Below are 20,714 nucleotides of genomic sequence, written 5' to 3'. Positions count from 1 at the left end.
ACTAGCATCACCCGCCAGGGGAACATTTTAACTGAAACACAGGAAGTACAGTAGCTCGTACACCCCTCCTTCCCAGTGCGATGGTGATCCGCAGCAGCATGGAATATCAAAACCACCGTTGTCAACTAATTTAATTTGCTAGCTTGTCAAGTAGTGTGCTAGCTAAATAGTTACCCATTTAATTCTTCATCGTGTTGGACGATTTGTTAAGTGCCTCGACAGTAGTTTTGTAGGACAGCTGGCTACGATTGAAACGGAGGTGCGGATTTTTTTTTGCTGATGTTGTTTTGCTGTTGAATAAAAGGATGGTCGTTAATTAGTGCATAATAATTGACCGATTTATGCCAGCTACACCGACTTTGTCAACATCCTGATTAACTAGCTGGATAGATGGGAACATTAGATAACGTTAATGTAGGTAGCTAGCTTGTTACTGAAGTAGCCACCTAGCTATTTTATTACACATTATATGCTAAAGGCTTAAAACTAGTTTCGTTTAATTTATTCGGAAAACATATCTAGCTATGTGTGGTGTTGATTAAAAAGGTGGTATGTAACTAGTTGCCCAACGTTAAACTGTTTGGAGGAGATAATCTTTGAAATAACCTAGCCAAGCATGATGAGATTCAGTAGAGCATGCATAGCTAACTAGCTGTTAATAAATCATATTGGATTGAACTATGATTTGACCAGTGACCTGTGTTTGAATAATTTAAATTTCAGGTAATAGGAATCATTTATAATTGTTTATCATGGGGTATTCCCCATTATCTGAACAAGTCTTGATTGTCTGCTACTTTCACCACAACTCTTCTGGCAGCCAAATTCGACGTCACCCCATATGATCAAGCTAATTACTAATGCGCAAATCCCCAGCACAAAGTGGCACAGTGATAATTCTCTATCGTGCAGTGTTTTAAATAGAAAGGTTTGACGTCTGTCTTGTCTCAAACGGACACATCAACAGACGTGATAGGAAGAGGGTCAAACATTCTAGGACTTTTTTTTCTTTTAATGTTATTATTGACTGCAAACCACATTTAAGCCATCGTTCCTGATCTGATCGTTGTGTAGATTCGTGACCGTTGTAGCTCTTTTTTTTTTCTTTTCTCAGTGCAGCAATGGAAGGTATTATAATGGACGACGAAGATGACTGCCCAGAACTGGTTCCTATCCAAACTAAACAAAATATCTCGACAGAGCAAATTCCAGTCACTATAATCACTGGATACTTAGGTAAGCCCTATTGGGTATGAATAATTAATTATATGTATGGTTACCTCTTATTTTTATGGCGGATTATTTTATGTGAATATGTCAACCTTGTCCTCTGTATTATTATTTCTTCCGGTTGCAGTTGCAGTTGATTTGAAGTGATACAACCATGTGGCGTTTCGTTTTAAAATGTTTTAAGTGGAGTTTTATGAAAATGTTTCATAAAATGAATTGCACCAGTTCGTTGTAGTATGGAAAACTGCATGCAAAGTGTTTTTTGTTGTGTTTTGTCTCTAGGTGCTGGGAAGACGACCCTTTTGAATTATATTTTAACAGAGCAGCACAACAAGAGAATCGCTGTAATACTCAACGAATTCGGAGAAGGTATTTTTCCAGAGGCGTGCATTACCAGTGATGTAGTGTACAGGATGCATTGTAGTAATAGTAAAGGTATAGGACTATACTTAAATATATTCTCATTTTAAAGCTTAATATGGATGAATTCCATTACACAGGCATTGACAGCCCGTCAAAGGTGAATTTGTCCAGCAGAGGGCAGCAGAAAACTGTGTACGAGATTAGAGCAGTGGTTCCTAGCTTGTGGGACTGTGAAGCAGTTGTTTTTGTTTTTATTGTTTTTTTTTTTTAAAGAAGAGGGAGGAAATACCTGTCTTGAACAGTAGAGTTAGACAGAATTAGGAGATAAATAAGAGGTAAGTAATCTTGCTTTCAGTGGCTGTTACAGCCTTCTTTTATTTTCTGTTACGAAGGATAATTAACATTTTCATTCAGGTGTAAACAAATAGGTGGAGAATGGCATTAATACAACCAGCTGATGCACTTTGTCATTTTGCTCTCTGAGCTCAATTTTGCATCATAACAAGTATTCCCCAGTTATTTAGCCACTTTTGCATGTTGTATGTGAATCTGCCCAGCTCAGCTCTTCTTAAGATTGTCCTGTATTGAGACAAATGCCAATATGAAGTAAAACTCAGATGTTTGCCAGCAGAGAGGGGACAACCATTTGATAAAGGGATATGAAAAATCACAGAAATGCAGAAATGTCTCATGGTCGCTATGTCAGTGTGCATGGACGTGCACAGTTGGTGACTCCCCCAAGGTTATGCAAAGGTTGCACTGTTTGAGCATGTTTCTGGTCTAACTGTGCATTTGCCATTAATGTGTCCCCCTGTGTGATGGGTCTGTATGTTGAGAGAAGCTGTGTGTCTTTGTACGTCAATGTTGTATTCAGTACAGTCTCTTTCATAGACAGTTGTATTTTCCACTCAGTGCAGTTTGGCCTCCCACCCTGTAGGTAGCGCTGTGGAGAAGTCCCTTGCTGTCAGCCAGGCAGGAGAGCTGTACGAAGAGTGGCTGGAGCTGAGGAATGGCTGCCTCTGTTGCTCGGTCAAGTATGTTTCTCGAGAGATGCTTGGTCTCTTTCTCTCTTCGACCACATGCTGGATCAACCATGGTATCACCGGTCAACCTGTTCCTACTTCCTCACTGGACAATAGAGTTCATTCTCAATAGTACTGTTCATTCCACAGCTCACTGGTCACATTATAAAGCTGCTCCTCCTATGCAGTGACTTTCAGAAACTGCTGTTGCACCCTTGGGCAAGATAACTTGTGTTAGTAAATGTCCATGTGTATAAATGGGTAACATGTTAAAAAAAAAAGGAGAAAGTTGTGTTGAATAGGGGTGTAACAACACAGTGTTACTCCAAGGCAAGGCCTATCAGACAACACTGCTGTTGTCTGCTCCAGTAGTATCAGACAGTAGCAATCAGACAGCTCCCATACAGGAGCTATCAGACGAACTGAATATACACAACTGTAATAATCAGATGCATTCTTTTGCAGTAGCCATAGTAAAATTAAATGCTGAATTTTGTCGATTTTTTTTTTCTACTGGTGTAAATCAACTTAAGGTGAGTTCACATTAAGCTGTGTCCTGCCCCCCTAGTGGTTGTGAATGAACTTCCTGTGTGGGCAGCGTATGTGCACATTAAATTGTCTGGAAGGGACAATGGTAGATTTTACATGCTGTGGACATGATGTCAATTCACAGAGTGCAGGCATTACGTAGCACTGCTAAGCCATTCTTAATTCCCATATAGTATTACTGTCAGTCAAGACTGCTGCTGTCTGTTGAGTAGCTATCAGACAACAGTGCTCTGGACAGTGACTATCAGGCAACACTAAAGTGGCTTACATAGCATGTATCAGACAAGCCCCAGTGTTTCCAACATCGTAACTCTGACGACACAAATGCCTGCAACACAGAAACACAGATGACACTCACACACTCTGCGTAGTAATTATCACTTATCACTGCTGCTCTTGTATAGTATCTGCCACACCTCAGATAGAGAGCATGTGAGGGTTGTGAAAGTGTGCGTGTTCATGAGACTTGCTGAACACGTCCACTATCAGGAGATGCTTAACAGCTGGGACTTTTATTTTGGTACAGGGACAATGGTTTGAAAGCCATTGAAAACCTGATGGAGAAGAAGGGAAAATTTGACTACATCTTACTGGAGACCACTGGACTGGCAGACCCAGGTAAGACCTGTGAGCCAGTGTGCATGAGCCCCAGAATGGCTGTGGCAACAATATGCTGTCAATCACTGATACGATTGCGCCAATCATAATGTGCTCTCCATATCAGAACACTCTGCTTGACTCAGATCAATGAGTTGCTGGCAACACTTTGAAGCTCCAGTAGTTGTTGTTAGGGGGTTCATGAAGCCTCAACTTCCCGTTTGCATCTTTTCAGTCACTCTCTAACGAACCCTGCCCCCAGGAGTAATAGGTGTGTGGAGGAACCGTGAATGTGAAAACGGGAAAGGCAACATTGATTAAGTGGAGCGTCGACTTCCCTCTCCTCTGTACAGACAGGCCCCGTCTGTTTAGATTACCCAAAACAACAGGCACCCTCACTTTTGGCATTGATCTCGCGGTGAGGAGAAACACCATGAAATAGCACCAGCGGAGGGAAGAAGACGCCAGCTCACAAACTGTGCGATTGGTTAAAGGCTCACATCCAACACACCATCAATTTCAATTTGCCACCCTGCCCGCCGCTGGGAGAGGCTCGCTGTCATCGCAGGGTAGTCGGCTCATTTGCTCATTCGTGTTGACACAAAGTAGCCTTTTCACTTCCTTCATCTCAGAGCAGGTTAACGAGACCTGTTTTCTTTGCGTTTTCTGCAGAAGAGCGCAAAGACTGACTGCTCACACATTTCTGAATTAAGAACGTCACACTTTTTATTATGTACATTTATTCCACATTCACTTTATTTCAGAAGGACAAAGAAGGCTAATAGGCAATTAGCAAAACAATGCTAAATCCTGATTAATGGTGAACAATGGTGTGTTATCAGCGAGATAGTAATGTTTGAGAGAATGCGTTTCACTAAGCAAGAGGAAGCCAAGCTTTCCTTTTTTCTCTGCATGCCATGGTGTTCAAACCAAATTTGCCCACGACAATTAATGAAAATGTGACTATGATTATTCCATTGTGATTAGATAGCACAGTCCCATCGATCGGGTGACTTTGGGGTGGATCTGTGCATCAGTCCATAAGTACTGAATGGATATCTGGCTGTGTTGGAGGAAAATCACCAAGTGGCAGGGCAGAAATGAAACTTAAGTAGACTATCATGCAGCAGAGAGCCATGGCGGCTGCCAGGCGGTATGGCTACAACAAAATGGGAAATTTTAAACCTTGCAGCGGTCACCCTTTACCCTGGCATGTAACTCAGATGGGAGACGCAATGAAGAAGACCGTCACACTCTTTATTACACCAGCAGACTTCTCCTTAGCCGTTTACTGAGATGGTTCACTCTTAGATCCAACATAACCACCATTGTTATCATCGTCCAAACACGTAAACATTTGTTGTGTTTTCAAAGCATAGCGTCGCACTGTGTTTCAGAGGCTTTCCAAGCAGGGCCAATTCTCTTGCATAACGTTACTGGCCTGCATGGTAGTGTAAAAACATGCCCAATGCATTCTGCCTCTCGCAGTAACAGTCTCACTCACACATTGGAAGTTCTGGCTTTTTCAGCCCTGCAGAAGTTTGCATCCAAGTACAGAAATAATAGATGAATTGACACTCCCCTGGAGGGGAGTGGGGGGGAGGTGAATCCTATTTTCATTAGGACAGGGAAACTATTAAAGCCTTTTGGGCAGAGAGAGCGTGTGTGTGGGTGGCTGGGGGAGGAAATCGATAAGGAATCAGTAAGTCATTATGGAGCGGTATCCCGGACGACTGAACAGTGTAAATAAGTGACAGGTGTCGAGGGGTTGACGTGAGCGGACTCGGCCCGCCGGGCCGTGCAGGCGGGCAGCACCCAGGCGCTGACAGAGCGCACTCAGTGCAGGCCTCTATTTTTCCCCCCCCGGAGTGTCATTGGCTGAGACAGGGCTGTCACTCGCAGAGTCCTCGGGGGGTCAGTGAGATGTGAAATACTGTCACCCCCGCGAGCTCCTCCTCTCTGTGAAATCTGCCACAGCCTAAATGGGTTCTGTGTTTGATTCCTCTTTTTTAAATGTTGTTTTCATTACTTTTCTATCAAATATTTACAGTGCTTTCTTATTCTTGCCTCCACGGTTCAGGCAAAAAAAAAAAAAATTCATTATGTGAACAAGCTTAGCTATCAGCAAAACACAGCGCACTGCAATAACTTTGGAAGAACAGAAATGTGTTTTTGCAGAAAACAAACCCAAATATATCCAGCCATGAAAAATTCATTCAGTGGGAGTTCTTCTGCAGTTTAATCTTCTCCAGCAAAGACTGACAAAAACCAAAAGTTGCAACAGTCATGTTCAACCTTGACTCATATCAGACATGCAGAAACAAACAAGTTTGTTAATATTGCTCCCATAATGACTGCACCGATGAACCAGAACTGTGCATAACAAAGACACTGTCTAAAGACCAAAGGCTTTGAATGTAGTTTTTCTTATATCTGTGTCAAGCAGTGGAGTGGCTCATTTACATTCATATCTTAGGCCCACTATGCGCTCAACACAGTGCAAGTCAGCGCAATTGTGCAGGGTATCATCCGTGTAATCTGCCCGGGATAGGGGCTGCATTGTCCATGGCAACCGTATGCAGTCTATGCAGCGGCTACTCTTGCACCATCAAGGTGACGGTAACCAAGAAGTTGGTGATCTCTTCCACAGAGCTCCAATTTTAAAAAATAAGAGACTGTCGATACTGAATTAGATTAAGTTGCTCATACAGAAGTTACCCAGCTATCTAAGTTGCTATTTAATATTCTAAGTTGCTTCAAAGCTAGCTATCTGAGTATATTGCAAAGCATTTAAAGTGTTAAATTAGTGTACAATGTTTCATATAAGCAAGCTAGCTGGCTATTTTAAGGGGTTCAGCCAGACCATAATACCTATGGTACCACACGTGAACATCATTTTACACCTATCTGCATTAAGTGTGTAGCTGGCCTTAGACAGACCGCTCTTTCTCTTTGTCCTACAGGAGCTGTAGCCTCCATGTTCTGGGTGGACGCGGAGCTCGGGAGTGACATTTATCTGGATGGTAAGGATCGCGTTTGTCTCCGCATTACCTGCAGGTGGCCAAAGCCAGGTCATAGCCTTCTACCTTTCATTCCTGTCCTCTTTAAAACACTCTTCTATGTGCAGTGACCTCTTAATGTAATATCTGTTACAGACTATGTGATGTCCTGGTAGAACGTTTAGCCTCATTCCTAGAGAAGTGCAGGAGGATATCTTTTGAAGCCCATCGATGAAGAGTGCACTTTTAATGTTACTCAGTGTAGCATGTAATTTATTTAATCCAGATGATTCATTTGTGATTTATTTGGCTGGTACACTCCCTTATCCAACACATATGTCACATTCCTACATGGTGTATACTTACACAGCTGAATATTAAAGAAAACAAGTGGCGTTACTTTGCGTAAACCGTGGTTGCGTAACACTGCATGTATGTTTTTCTGTTGTTTTCTTCTGGTTTTCTGGTATTATAACCCCAAGCATTTGTTGACTGGGATTGACTGACTGACTGTTGTCCTCAGTACCCGTCTGGTACTATTCAACACTTTTGCATTTTGGTACGGCCTCACTGGGAGTGCTCCATGTCGGAAAAGGCCCATTGTTTGGTGGATATGGGCCGCCCTGCTCCGTGGCATCTGTTTATGGGCGTCCCCTGATAGGAGCACTAACACTGTGGGTGTGGGAATGTGTGGAATGCTGGCCGAATTCTCAGCTGTTCCCTCCGCGTGTGTGTGTCTTTAAGGGTAGCGAGGATGGATCCCCGCGGGGGGATACAATAAAAAAAAAAAAAAAAAAAAAACGGGAAACGTCAGTGCGCTTTTGGAAACTGGCCTCACAGAAAGGGCAGGGTGAGGAATATGAATTAAAGAGATGGAGGACGGCCACACTATTAATGAGGTGTGGACTAGCTCATGACTGAGAATGAAGGAAGCCACCCTATGTCTCACACTGCAGATCACTCGTACACATGCTCTTACAACCGAAGTTTCAACGTAAAGGCCTCGTCAGGCTCTGGTGGTGATGATGATTTTTTTATTTCAACTCTATTTTTCCATGTAGGGTCTATTGTGCAACAATTCTCAGTGTTGACCTGGAAGGAATTGTTTAGTTAAGCTGCCAATTATATGGTTTGTAGATTGAAAGAGCCTGACTGGAATCTGGCTAGGACATTAGAGAACCCCCTTCTAAATATAATGATCTCAGTCAGGCCTTCGGGGGGGGGGGGGGGGGGGGGGGGGGTAATGTCTCATTAAAAAGACAGCACTTCCTACAGCACAGTGTCCCCCTCACTGCGGTGGTGCCTGGTTTTCCATAAGGTCCAGGGGTCAGACTGCCCCCTCCTGGCCCACCAGCACCGCTTCCACCAGCAGCAGCCTGCATTTCCCAGAAGCCCAACCTTGCTTAGCTTCAACCATCATGCAGGAGAGAGTATGATGAAGGATATTGAGAAATGATGATTGGCATGGGTTAGATGTGGCCGTACACTCTCCCAGTTTTGTGTGGTTAAGAGCACAGAGTAATGTATGCCAGGCCCAAATGAAGCAAGTTGATGAATGCCTTTGGCGGCATGCCACTGTTTACAATGCCCCTTTGCTAATTTATTTTGTTGGTTTTGGAGCCCTATAGATTTAAACACTCGTTGCCACAGTTATGTAGATGAGGATATTTCTGTGACCTCTTCACAGTAGAAGCTGTGAAAAAGCAAAGTAATGGCAGTTGCTGTCGTGAATGAGTGAAATGGCTCTAAAACGACCGATGAATTAGCAGAATTCTAAAGTGTCAAATCTTCATTCGCAGGTATTGTCACCGTCATCGACGCCAAACATGGAATGCAGGTACATTTACGAGTAATCAGAAGAAATATCTCTATGACATTGAATTCTTTGTGAAGTTCTTAAGCAAAATTGGGATGTATTTGTTTGTAAAGTTTCTCAAAAATCTCAAGGAGGAGAGTCCGCTTAGGAACAAGACGAGGACATTGAGTTTCCTTTCTGGACAGGATCGAGACCTGTCACGCCATTTTTTTTTCTTCTTTTTTTCTATTGTTTTGTTTTTCCCTGCAAGTTAGAGAGAGCCCCCCCGACCTAAACCCCCCATCATGAATGAAGGCTGTGATTTAAACAGCGTGGAGAGGAGCAGCAGTAGCAGTGACACCTTGATAATAGGCAGCAATTTAGGGGTGTCATGGTTGGCGGGTCGTCCTGTTTGGCAGTCCGGGCGGCAGCGGAGCCCTCTGTGGCCTGAAAGAGGCTGATTGAAACTGAAGGGGTAATTGATATCAGAGGCGATCACGCTAATGGGACTGTCACCCCCCTGCACCCCTGAAATATTCATCTCCCGGCCGGGGCCCCTCGACGAGGGGCAGAGCGCAAACTCCAGCCCCAGGCCTCGCGGGGCCTGACACCGCGGGACCATGGAGTGGGGCTTCTCTGTGCAGGATTCTTCCCTCTCTGACGAGTTTCCATTTGCACTGAAAAGACGGCCAGACAGGTCGGAGACAAGGGGTCAGAATACAGGTCACGGATTCCGCGCAATCCGCGATTACATATTCAACACTGACAGTGGAAGGGCTCCAGGATGCAATTGCAGATGGGTTGGTCGGGGGGGGTTGTCTGTGTGGCTTGGGGGAGGCATGGTGGGGGGAGCATTGATAAATAGGAATATGAAATAAAGAGGACTATCGTTCGTAGGTCAGAATGTTTTGGAATGATTCCATTTTGAAGATGAGACATTTTCCCTGCTCCCCCCCCTCCAACACACACATACCTCCACATCCTTCTCTCTTGTTCATTTACGAAGTGTCACTTTTTCGTTCCCTGTGACATGATGAGTGAAAGGTCTGGGATGGGGCGATGGTGGGGGGGGGATTTTGGGATGTCTGACAGTTTTGGGGTGAAAGGGGGAAGAACACTGTCATAGCTGGGAGTAGAGAGAGCCATCTGTGATGGACTCACAGAGTAATGGAAGCAGATGTGGCTCACGCTCTGTCTCCTTGCTCTCACACCAGTAGGCCAGGATCAGAGCAGGGGAAAGGCTCTGTGTATGTAATAAATACTATAGTAATATTTTCTCAGTAGGAAAAAGAACGTAGCAGGAAATGCAGCCATCTTGAGCTAGACTTGGTTAGCTGACAGTAATGTTGTCATTTGATTTTGTAATGTTTTTTTTTCTTTGGAGCGGGGGCGATAGTCAGTTTATTAAAATTATGTTTAGGATAAAAAAGTAGTCACAGCACCTTATCTGAACTTGTAAATGAAAACCACTCCAGAATGCTAACAGAGAACCACACAGACTGAAGTTTCTCTGCTGCTTTTGATGGTGTTGGAGGTCACATGCATGTGATAATGTTGTTCATGCTAAATATCACTTTAAAAGCTAGTTTAGCACTAATGGCTCCTAGATCCCATAAACTGAGTCAACTCCATCCTTCTTTTGCAGCAACTTACTGAGCAGAAACCAGAGGGTTTGATCAATGAGGCAGCCAGGTAAAGCATGTACTGTTTTTTTCCAGTTTTTAGTATGATAATTAATGTTCATTAGCTTGGTTCACTCACTGGTCCAGAGCATGTTTCCAGGTTTAGAGCACTCCACAGCTCAGCTAGAGGTATTGAGGAGAATTGGCTTGCTGAACGGTACCCCTTCAGGACCGAGACCTGCAAACCCCAGACCCAGATTCCATGCCTCATGCTGGCCCGTCCTGTTTGGCCAAGTGTGGAAACGTCACCTCCATGCTCCCCTGTCCTCTGTTTGTGTTTGTCTTCCTTCCTAACAAAATGTCGGTCCTGTTGGAGTGTGGCCATATACCCCTGGCCACCCACATACCCAGTATGGGAAGGTGAGGTGTAGAGAGTGAGACACCCACACAGCGTAGCCTCAGCCCACACACAGCTCGGCACGGCCATTCTGGTCACACCTCCCCCCCCCCCCCCTTGAGCGTGACATTGGTGGGTGAAAACCAAAAAAGGGGTCCGTCTGAAGTGAAAAGATGTATGAACCTTGTAGAGGAGGGTGACCCTTCAGGGAGATCTGTCTCCTCAACAGCACACGGTGTAAGGACAAACATGCAAATGGTGCTGGGAACAGATGGAAAAATGACCCGACTGGTAGAAACACCCTACTGCCTAGTACTCTGAGTGCAAGTGGCTGTCCAGTGATTTGTTTATCCTTTTCCTTGTCGGTTGTGTACATTATTCACAGTGGCCCTTGGTTATTCACAGTAGCGTCTGGTTATTCCCACTAGCCACTGGTTATTCGTATTAATCCCTTGGTATTCACGGTGTACTGTAAAATGCTCACACGTGCTCTTTAAAAGGTAACCCTGCTTGTGTGATTTGCAGACAGATTGCACTGGCTGACCTGACCATCATCAACAAGATCGACCTGGTGGGCGAGGAGGGACTGGGTGCGCTCAGAGAGACGGTGAGGTAAGAAGTACCGGCGTTCTGCAATACTCTGCATGCAGCACTTTACCACTAACTCATACGCTCATAGTGCTGTTCTTACTATACAATACCCAGTGCGATTAAAGTTCTGTAGTATACTCCTCAGTATTGCTGAATACTTTTTTCATTGCACAACACTCTGAAGTCTGCATGACCCTGATTGAAATAAACGCCACAGTATCACTTCCTGATTGTATTTTTCAACACTGTCAATCTCTCCCTTTCCATGCAGGTCTATCAATGGGCTTGTCAGAATCATAGAAACAGAGAGGTCAAGGTGAGCTCCTTTTTTGAAAGGGTTTTTTATTTTTCCACTTTTTTCAGGATGCAGAGAGTGAGTGCTGTGAGTGGGAGTGCAGAGTATTGTCTGGGATGTTACGTGGCCGTTGTATGAACATTGATTGAACATTGCATGGATAGCACATGGGTAATGTGTACACCTTGCATGGAAATCCTGTCAGTGAGGGTGTGTAGAATTGTTACATGGAGTTTGCATGGATGTTGAGTCTGGACCGTTGGAGTACGTACAGTTGTTGCAAGGATGTTGCATAAATGTTGCATGGATGTTATGTGGATTTTGAGTGCTGAGTGTCAGAGCGTGTGCCACTGATTTAGCCAAGGAGCACCACCTGTCCCCGCAGGGTGACCCCTGTGTCTCTTTTGCTTTGTTCTCATGACAAAGGTTAAATGTCTCAGTTGAAACGCCGAAATACAGCCTATGTGCTGCCACGTGCTGCCCCCTGCCCTCCTTACACAAACACAGATCCCTGCCTCTGAGGTGTCCCCTTACCCTCACCCCCACATTCCGCGACCCCTCCATCCAAGGGCCTACCTGACCCCAGCAAGCAGGGCTCCACAGCCTAAAACCCTGGTGTGTGCCACTCATGGTAGCCTGACTCACGTTAGCCTGGGGGAGAGGTCACATCCGTAGCTGAGGGTCAGGGTGAGCCAAAGAGCTGGGGCACGGTGACACCTCATGTCCCTGTAGTGCAAATGTGTCCAAAGGCCTGATGACATTTTCAAATTTGCATGTCATTCTGTGGAGCGAAAATGACAAACATTTGAAAGTTTAAGAAAGGCGAATAAAGGTAGCATTTGCCAGGAAAGACAACCTTTCTCCAGTCTTAGAACCTTCTTTCAAAGTTCTTCAAAGACTATACCAGCAGTTTTAATGCAAACAGTTAGTAGCCCAAATTTTTAGCATTTATAAGTGTTGTTAAAATTAATTACCTTTACATGCCTGTCCTTACTTAGACACAACTGTCTACTCATGAATGCCCCAGAAATGGTTTGTGAACATCAGTTATAGCTGTAAAGCATTAGTTTTTCCACTGCCTGTTGTAATCATTGGAAAAGGGGTGGATAATGTCTGCCTCCAGACTGCAGTACAGTTTATTAATGTTGTAATAATTTATTTCTTGATTGTTCATTAAGAGGAGGATATATTTACAGGTTTCACAGAAGCAGTTGACAGATACTGGCCCGTATGCCAGGCTGAAGAGCTATTGAATAGTGCTGTCCCAGTACCATAAAAGTAGCAGAAAGTATTGCAGTGATGGAAGCTGCGTAAACAGGCCCTCTCTCAAAGTGTCCCACTGTGCTGTACATTATAGCTGTTTGTGGAGCCTGAGATTAAAAGGATTCCCGGCAGAGTGTGTGATGTGTGATCTACACACACCCCTCCCCCATCCCCACAGTGTTATTGGACACAGTTAGGAGCTTTTTTGGAGCATGGCTGGTAAATGAAGGAATCTGGGTCCTGGCGTGTTTCAGAGGTGTGCCTGTGCTTCCACACTGTCCTGAGTGCCTGGGGAAGCTGCCGTGGATGAAAGGGGCGACGGGGAGACTCTCTGCGGTGGGCAGGGTTTAATAAGAGAAGAAGATCAAAGCGCCTTTTTAAAACGGACACACGGTGTATGTCCTTGTGTGTCTAAGCCTCGGTAGGATTCTGACTCGCTCACGGTGTCCAGCGGTAGACCGGGTCACCCGAAGGCCAGTGTGTAGGGGCTGGGGGTGGAGACCAGGCGGTACTCTCACAGTCCTTACTGTTGTTCACATTCAACGTCTTGCTGCGTTACAGCTAAGCATTGGTAATCATTACAGTCTAAAAGGGGGCTCTTTTGTCATTGTTTTGGGTCTATAAGCATGAACAGTTCAATAAAAATAATACATTAATAAAAGTCACATGTTAACACCTGCGGCATTGTGAATGTAAATAATTCTAGCAAAAGCTTTAATGGTTGTGATAACTCGGCACAGACACTTACCTCTGTGAAATTTCTGTAAATGGCACAAGAGCACATGCGAGACATAATGATATGAGAAGAGCCATAGCCATATAAAGGGTCATAAACCTTATGACGGATCATAACTCGATGAAGGATCACAACTACTGGGTAAGTGCAGCCACACCAGCACTCAGCTAGCAAGCAATAAGGAAGGCAGTCAGTGTTCAGTGAATGTTGAAGTATATGCAGCACCACAGTCATACTTTGACATTTTCTTTCCCACAGAGTTGACCTATCGCAAGTGTTAGATCTGCATTCCTTCGATAACAAAGATAGCACAAGGTAGGCCTCATTTTCATCACTGATGTCTGCCAAATCATATTACCTGGATGTGTGAAGTCTTTGCCCTCCTTTCTTTCCCTGTCATGTTCATATGTGCGTGTGTGCATGCACATGGTCTGGTTTTGTGACTACATGCAGACTCGAGTGTCACAAATAAAACTTTGAGTCGTGCATCCTGACGTTCATGTAGGACTTCAACCAATCATCCAGTCAGTGCAAGAGATTTAGATTCAGGAAGCTAGGAGTCTAGCCAGTTTTTGGAGATGATTCATGAATGAAGTATGTCCGCTTTTGGCCTATTACTCGAATCTGAACATTTTATTTTGTTTAAAGTTTTGTCTATACATAATTAGCCCAGTTAGTTGCATTTAATTGCAGTAGCTCTTTATTTTGATTTATTTTGATTTGAGAAATTGTGGCCTTTTACACCAGTTTTGTGTACTAGTAGAAGAAAATGATTTAAAAATCCCATGTATAACGTTTTCTACCAATTTGCAAACCCTAAAGAGGACAGGGGGTGGGTGGTGGGTTCATTATGACTGTAGTAAAAGCTACAACCCCTTCTAAATGGAGTAGTGTTTTCCTGTGAATTTGGCCAACTGCACTGGATTACACCCCTCCTTGGACCGAGCTGTGTGAAGCTCTGAAGATGAGTTTCACTTCCAGAGCTCTCCCATTCTGGCTTTCAGCTGCGCGCTTATCCATTTGCCCCCGTCTCAACACCTCCTGTTTCAAGTTGCCCCCCCCCCAGCCCTTTCGCCCCCCAGCGGTGAAGAGTCTAATCTGTTGGACAGTGTTTGTCCTGCTCTCTGTGTGGCCGAACACATGGAGGGGGGCTTGTTTGTGTGTTTTTTCCCCCCACTCCATTCCACCCACCCGCACCCTGGTCCCACCTCTTTCTTCTCCAGAGCTCCAAGGGCCTGGATTAAGAATGCTAATGAAAACCCGGCTAAGTCCAAACATCTGCAGGCCAAGATCGAAAAGGGAGGGAAACGCATGCACTGTACCAGTGTCAAAACACCTCTGCTGCTGTCTGAAGCCCCATTTTTTTTATAAAGAAAGACAAAAAACCCATGAGGTTTGCAGATGCGTTTCGCCTCTCATGAATTAGGCTTTTAAAAACGCAGAGTTTATTTTATTTGCTAAGGGTCTGACGGTCCTGCTGGACCTTGATGGTCTTGACTGAACCATATCTGTTTGTGGATTCAAATCAAACTGAAAACCAGGTTTGTAGCCCTGTAGGACCAAAGTGCAAGAGGTCTGGGTTTGTGAAAGATGCTTTTGCACCATCAAGGCTAAATGCGAATGGGGCTTTGACAGGGCGTTTATAGGATCTGTCTTATTGTGTTATGCGCATTTAGATGTCTGGCATGCAAACCTGATGTTTTTTTTATTCTTCCCTAGTTTGCAGGAAAAGTTACAGCTTGTCAAAACGACGCGGCCACATCTCGACAAGGTACTGTTTGCAGTTGTGCTGAAACTCTTAATAAGCCCAAAATACATGTGGGCCCAGAGTCAGAAAAGGCAGTGGAGGGGTTTATTGAATTTCAGACACAGTTGTTAAAGCTCCTGTACAATACTCACTTTGTGTGTTTGTTTCATATGTTGATCCTGTTGGATGTATGGATCCTTGACAGTCATGGTGCAAAAAGTCTTAAATTGCACATATTCTCAGGTAGTCATCTCAAGAAAATAAGATGATGAATCCTCTGAAGAATGTGTCCTCCAAAATGGCCTGTCCAGATTTTTTTCAGTGTGTTTGAAGTGTTGCTTTTACTTTAAATCTCCTCTTAATGGGGAAAAGAGTCTAAATATTAAAAAAAGATCTAAGTTGTGAGTCCTGTTAGAATATTTATTTTGCGTAAGAAAATGCTTTGGAACATTCATTGTGTGAGGTCTTGTTTTCTGCAGGGCCTCCCAAATTTTAATCATACCGCTTTTTAAATATGTATCAACATTGAAGCTGGAGAGATAGTGGTGTCTGTCCACTGACAAACTTTTTATAGTAGAAATAGATTATAGTTTCAGAATTTTATTATTTCTAGTCCTACAGTACTTTAACTTGCTTGTTTATATTTTGGAAGTAAATTGAAGCAGTGGATTCTTTCCCAAGATTTGTTCATTTGTTTATTTCTGCAGACAAGTTTACAGTGTTGCTCAGGTAATGGTAAATGTGAAACGGTTGTATTAATGTGCTGTCTAGTTTTACAGACAAACAGTAACAGTATAGGAACTGCAGAAGTATATATTTGAAGTTTTCAATTTTTTGACTGCTCTAGAGCTATTGCTGTTTGAAATTTCACTAAAATGGTTTTGCGCAAACATAGTCCGTCCTTTGGACTGCAATGATTTGGCACATAGATGTCAGTAGGGGCACCCAGAGATGTCATTGTTGGAGAAAGCTTCAGGGCTTCTCGCAAGTCCATTAACCGTTGGCCCTTTTCTGTTGTTGCCGTAGAAACAGTGAAAACAGGAAGTAAATAAACAGTGAGAGGGCACTATAGAGAGTCCTACAGGGAGTGATACAGCAGCTCTCCGTCTATAGGGGGCACTTTTTGGATCAATATGTGTTTGTTTAAGAGGGGGTGTTTATGGTAGTATGGACACATGAGGGGGACTGTTCTGGGCAGGAGAAGGGGTGTTTTAGCTGTGTGAATGCACAAGCGGGGCTCTTCTGGGCTTGAGAGGGAGTTTTTAAGCTGTAGGAACGCACAAGGGTGCCTGTTCTGGGCCGGAGAGGTGGTGTTTAGCTGTAGAAATGCATGAGGGGGACTGTTATGGGCTGAAGCTGGGGTATTGTAGCTGTAGGAATGCACGAGGGGGGCCGTTCCAGACTGGAAAGGGGGTGCTCTACAAGCTTGTCTGGTGCTTTGTTCTTTGTCACGGTCCTCTCCCTCAGTGCGCCCCCATGATGCTGGGCTCAGGGGGGGGTTAAATGTTTGCATTGTCATCAGTGTCCCCCTGGTCTCCATCAGACACACGCTTGACACCCTCTTCTCCCCCCACCCCCCTCCAGCAAGCCAAATCCAGATGCTCTTTTCATGCAAATGGGCCCTCTGCTTTCTGTTGTTATACCAAATAAAAAAGGAAGTGTTTGACTTTAACACTCGCACACAATGGCCTAAATATCTGCAAAGTGCCCTTTTAAAGCTCTGAGGAAATTCACACAGAGAAGGGAAAGAAGGCTGGGTACATCGCGAGAGTTTGTGTTTCAGAGCAGGTTAAGTCATGTTTGGAGTCAGTATATCAGAGCAAGTTGAGTTGTGTTTGGAGTCAGTATATCAGAGCAAGTTGAGTTGTGTTTGAGTTGTGTTTGGAGTCAGTATATCAGAGCAAGTTGAGTTGTGTTTGGAGTCAGTATATCAGAGCAAGTTGAGTTGTGTTTGGAGTCAGTATATCAGAGCAAGTTGAGTTGTGTTTGGAGTCAGTATATCAGAACAGGGTTAGGCTATGTTGGCATCAGCAACGAACTTGTCAGGGACACTTATGCCATACGTGCTTGAATCGTCAATGTCAACATGAGTGTGGAACACCGCACTGAAATAGAGTCAGCCCTGCACTGTACAGAATAAATACTCTCTTCTGAAATTCATAAGTACCCGATTTTAAAATTCACTGATAGAAATCAGTCAGTTGCATTTAAATATCAAAATTTTGGGGGAAAAGACAGTAACAGCTACATGAAATTACCTGTTGTGAGGAGCCATGGTGGTCAGATTCAGCTAAGATTCATATAAAGGGACTCATACACTGTATATTAGCATAAAGAGCACAAAGTTTTCTGTAGTTCTGCTAACGAGTGGCAATCTGTATCTGAGTACGCAAAATGAGTGGTAATCTTTATCTCAGCTTTGCAATTATGTGAGATGGTGTTTCCGGTTTCCACTATATAAAGCATCTTGATCTTTTGCGTTTTTGTTTTTTTTTGTGTTGACTGTGTAGGATGTTGGAGTTTATTGGTAAGAAAAGAATGAATCCATGGCCGTTTCTTCCTCCTTTTTAGAGCATTCTTACAGTGACATTTGAGGTGCCTGGCAGTATTTCAGAGGATGTCTTAAATGTATATATTCAGGTAAATTTGCTTTTTATTTCAGCAATAATTATAAGTGCCACAGTTATATTGAAATTTGAGTCCATTTGTTAAGATCCAGTTTGGAAGGTTGTATTATTTTTTTCCTTCAGAACCTTTTATGGGAGAAAACCTTCAAAAACAAAGCTGGGCTGGTCATGAACGTCATACGATTAAAGGTACATCCTCTTTGAGTTAATGACAATGTATTTTCTCTTGTTGTATATATTCTAATATATGTTCTCATATCTTGTTATATGTTCTAATATATAGAATATATACCTTGCTCTGAGTGGTGGTACCCTCAGAACACAGATGGCACAAACATTTACATATTTTCTCCAGTTTTCAGTTTTTTAGCATTATCTGATTTCTGCATTGTGTGTGTTTAGTGTTTTGAGTTAATAAAGTTTGCCTGTGTTTGAATGCTGCGGCTCAGGGGATTGTTTCGCTGCGGGACAAGGCCCATCAGGTGATGCTGCAGGGGGTCCATGAGCTGTATGAGCTGGAGGAGACCCCCCAGAAGTGGGGCGAGTCAGAGCCCAGGGTCAACCGCCTGGTCTTCATCGGTGAGGCCACCCTGTGCAGTCCCTTCTCCCTCTGCATCCATTCCTGTCACTGCGCTGGGTTCACCCTGTAGAGCAGCTCCTGTTCTAATTCAGCTCTCATACAAACTGCCTCCTTCTGCTCCTCTACCAGTTTTTGGGTGTTTGAATGATGCAACCCAAAAAGACATGCTGCAGCAGCAGACTGCCTCAGAAATCACTCAATAAATACAGCCAAAATGAACATTCCAAACCCATCTCTGAGAGTATTTTTGGTCTTGATATAACTTTTACCATCTCATCTTTAGACGGAGGTGATAGTGATGATGATGGTGATGATTATTATTATTATTACATATGAGGCGCCAGTGTAGGAGATGCCACTTTGTTATAGGTGAACACAGTAGATTGGCAGGCAGCTCAGCTGCCCTAGATCTAGAATTACTAGATTTTCCAGGTAGGTCGCAGAATTCCATTTCATACCTTGAGTATGGAATCCTGGAGCAACGTTTACATGTGGGGAATAGCTGTCAGGGTGGAGACAGGGTGCAGCTTCTGTCGTACATTTTGAATTACACTGTCACGTTACATACGGAGAGAAATTTTGGACAATTCAGACATGGATCTGATCCAGTTTGGCTGCTGATTTTATCCATGTGTTTGACGATCACTAATAAAGCAAGCAGCAGTCTGTCTCATTCTGTTCTGTGCAGTTGTTTAGCTTTACCTTTGTGCTAAAGAAGACCGCCGGTGTGGTCGGTTTTGACATTTCCTGCAGGTTTGCAGCCAGAGCAGTGTTCAGTGCGGTGCGCGTTAATACCCTTATTCGTCAGGCTGGTATAAAATGAAGCAGGCAGGGATAGCCACAGCAGTGTTCCCAGTCTGATACCCTCTAACATTCACATCCACTACCTCCTCTCTCCTGCTCTCCTCTTCCCCTCTGTCCCCCTTCCTGCTCTCTCCCTCTTTTCTGTCTGCAGGGAGGAACCTTGACCAGGAGGTGCTTGAGGAGCAGTTTATTGCAACGGTTCTGAACGAGGAGGGCAGGGAGACGTAGGAGGGGGTCTGTCCTCCTCGCCCCGGTGGTAGCCTATGTGGTAAACCACAGATAAATCCCCAATATTAACCTCACAGTACATCAGAGATGCACAGCAACAGCCTGCCAACATCCAACTCCATAACTGGGAATAATGAATCATGAGCCATTTATGTCATCCTTGAGAAGGACATATACTGAGCAGACCGATAATAATGTAATTGAATCTTTGTAGGTAACATGCAGGTGTGTTTACTTAGCCTATGTTTCTTTCAGACAGTTTCTTTTTTGTTCTTGATGTTGCAAAGGTTTCTTAAAGCCACAGTGAGTGGTCTAGAATTAAAAGTGGCATATTGTTTGGTTCTTTTTTAAAATAAAAAGCAGCCTTAAATCATCATCATTACTTTCAATCTGTTTCTCCATGTGGAAAATATGACACCGCTTAAATGAAGAAATTCAGGCCTCCCTTAGTGCTTGGCTTTAACTTTGAGTAACATGTTAAAGGATGTGCTTTTATTTTCTCTTACTATCAGCTTGACACGTAGGTGGGAAACCTTGAGTAATCAATGAAGAAATGAACTCCTATTTAAATGTGCTATTGAAATCAAAGGCCAAAATGTAGTGGGGGAATCCTGTTCTGAGTCACTGCGCAAGTAGAAATTAACCGCATTTTCAGGGTCCATTGATTTCAGACAATCTGATGTCTTTTTCAGACTGAAAAATAAGTTTGCTATACAGTTGTGATATTGTTTGGTTTCTATTTAAATAATTATTTAGACTGTTATTGTGTGTTACCTACTGTAGTTAAAATAGTGTATTCTGAAGAGTGCTGTTGTAGCCTTTAACCTGAAGTGTAGAGTGGCTTTAGTATCTTCAGCAACTACCACTTTTGTGAGAGCAATGAAGCAAATTCATCGTTTTCATTCCAGTTTACATGCTGAAAACTATTTTTGTATGTTGATTTTATGTTAATCTTAAATGAAAACTATTTTGATAATTAGGCTGTTAAGATGTTTTAATTTTAAGAGGTGCTTGGTTTGGTTTTTATGTGTTAAACATTAATGAAAATAAAGATATGTTATAAAAAGTCTTTAAGATATTTGTTTGTTCAGTGCTTGAAAAGTTAAGTGTTTAGCGATTGGTAGACGTCATATCAATAATTACCCTTCTTTTTACGTTTATAACGTGTATTTAATTTGCAGAGTTCTATGTTATTTGGTTATTGAAATTGCAACAGCATCGACAGTCTTTTTCAAATGTCCGAAATATTTTTTAAATTAATATAAGTGC

At 43.4% G+C, this 20,714-nt stretch overlaps 1 protein-coding gene across 2 annotated transcripts; it reads left to right on the top strand.

Annotated features, from left to right (window-relative positions):
* The first annotated feature begins 71 nt into the window (after positions 1-71).
* On the top strand, positions 72-19,627 carry cbwd (COBW domain containing). 2 transcript variants are annotated; one of them, XM_036526400.1, is made up of 16 exons: positions 72-259; positions 1,120-1,236; positions 1,513-1,599; positions 2,531-2,627; positions 3,691-3,782; positions 6,725-6,784; positions 8,560-8,597; positions 10,201-10,247; positions 11,100-11,186; positions 11,437-11,481; positions 13,718-13,774; positions 15,179-15,230; positions 17,778-17,846; positions 17,957-18,022; positions 18,283-18,412; positions 19,369-19,627. In XM_036526400.1, the coding sequence occupies exons 2-16, from the start codon at positions 1,122-1,124 to the stop codon at positions 19,443-19,445; spliced, it is 1,119 nt and encodes a 372-aa protein (XP_036382293.1). In that variant the 5' UTR covers positions 72-259; positions 1,120-1,121; the 3' UTR covers positions 19,446-19,627. The 2 variants fall into 2 exon arrangements, with proteins under 2 accessions (XP_036382293.1, XP_036382291.1); XM_036526398.1 differs by having other exon boundaries at positions 1,115-1,236.
* The last annotated feature ends 1,087 nt before the right edge of the window (positions 19,628-20,714 follow it).

The sequence above is a fragment of the Megalops cyprinoides genome, chromosome 4, assembly GCF_013368585.1.
Source record: "Megalops cyprinoides isolate fMegCyp1 chromosome 4, fMegCyp1.pri, whole genome shotgun sequence".
NCBI lineage: Eukaryota > Metazoa > Chordata > Actinopteri > Elopiformes > Megalopidae > Megalops > Megalops cyprinoides.
Note: the sequence above shows the minus strand (reverse complement) of the source record. Positions and strands in the feature narration are given on the sequence as shown.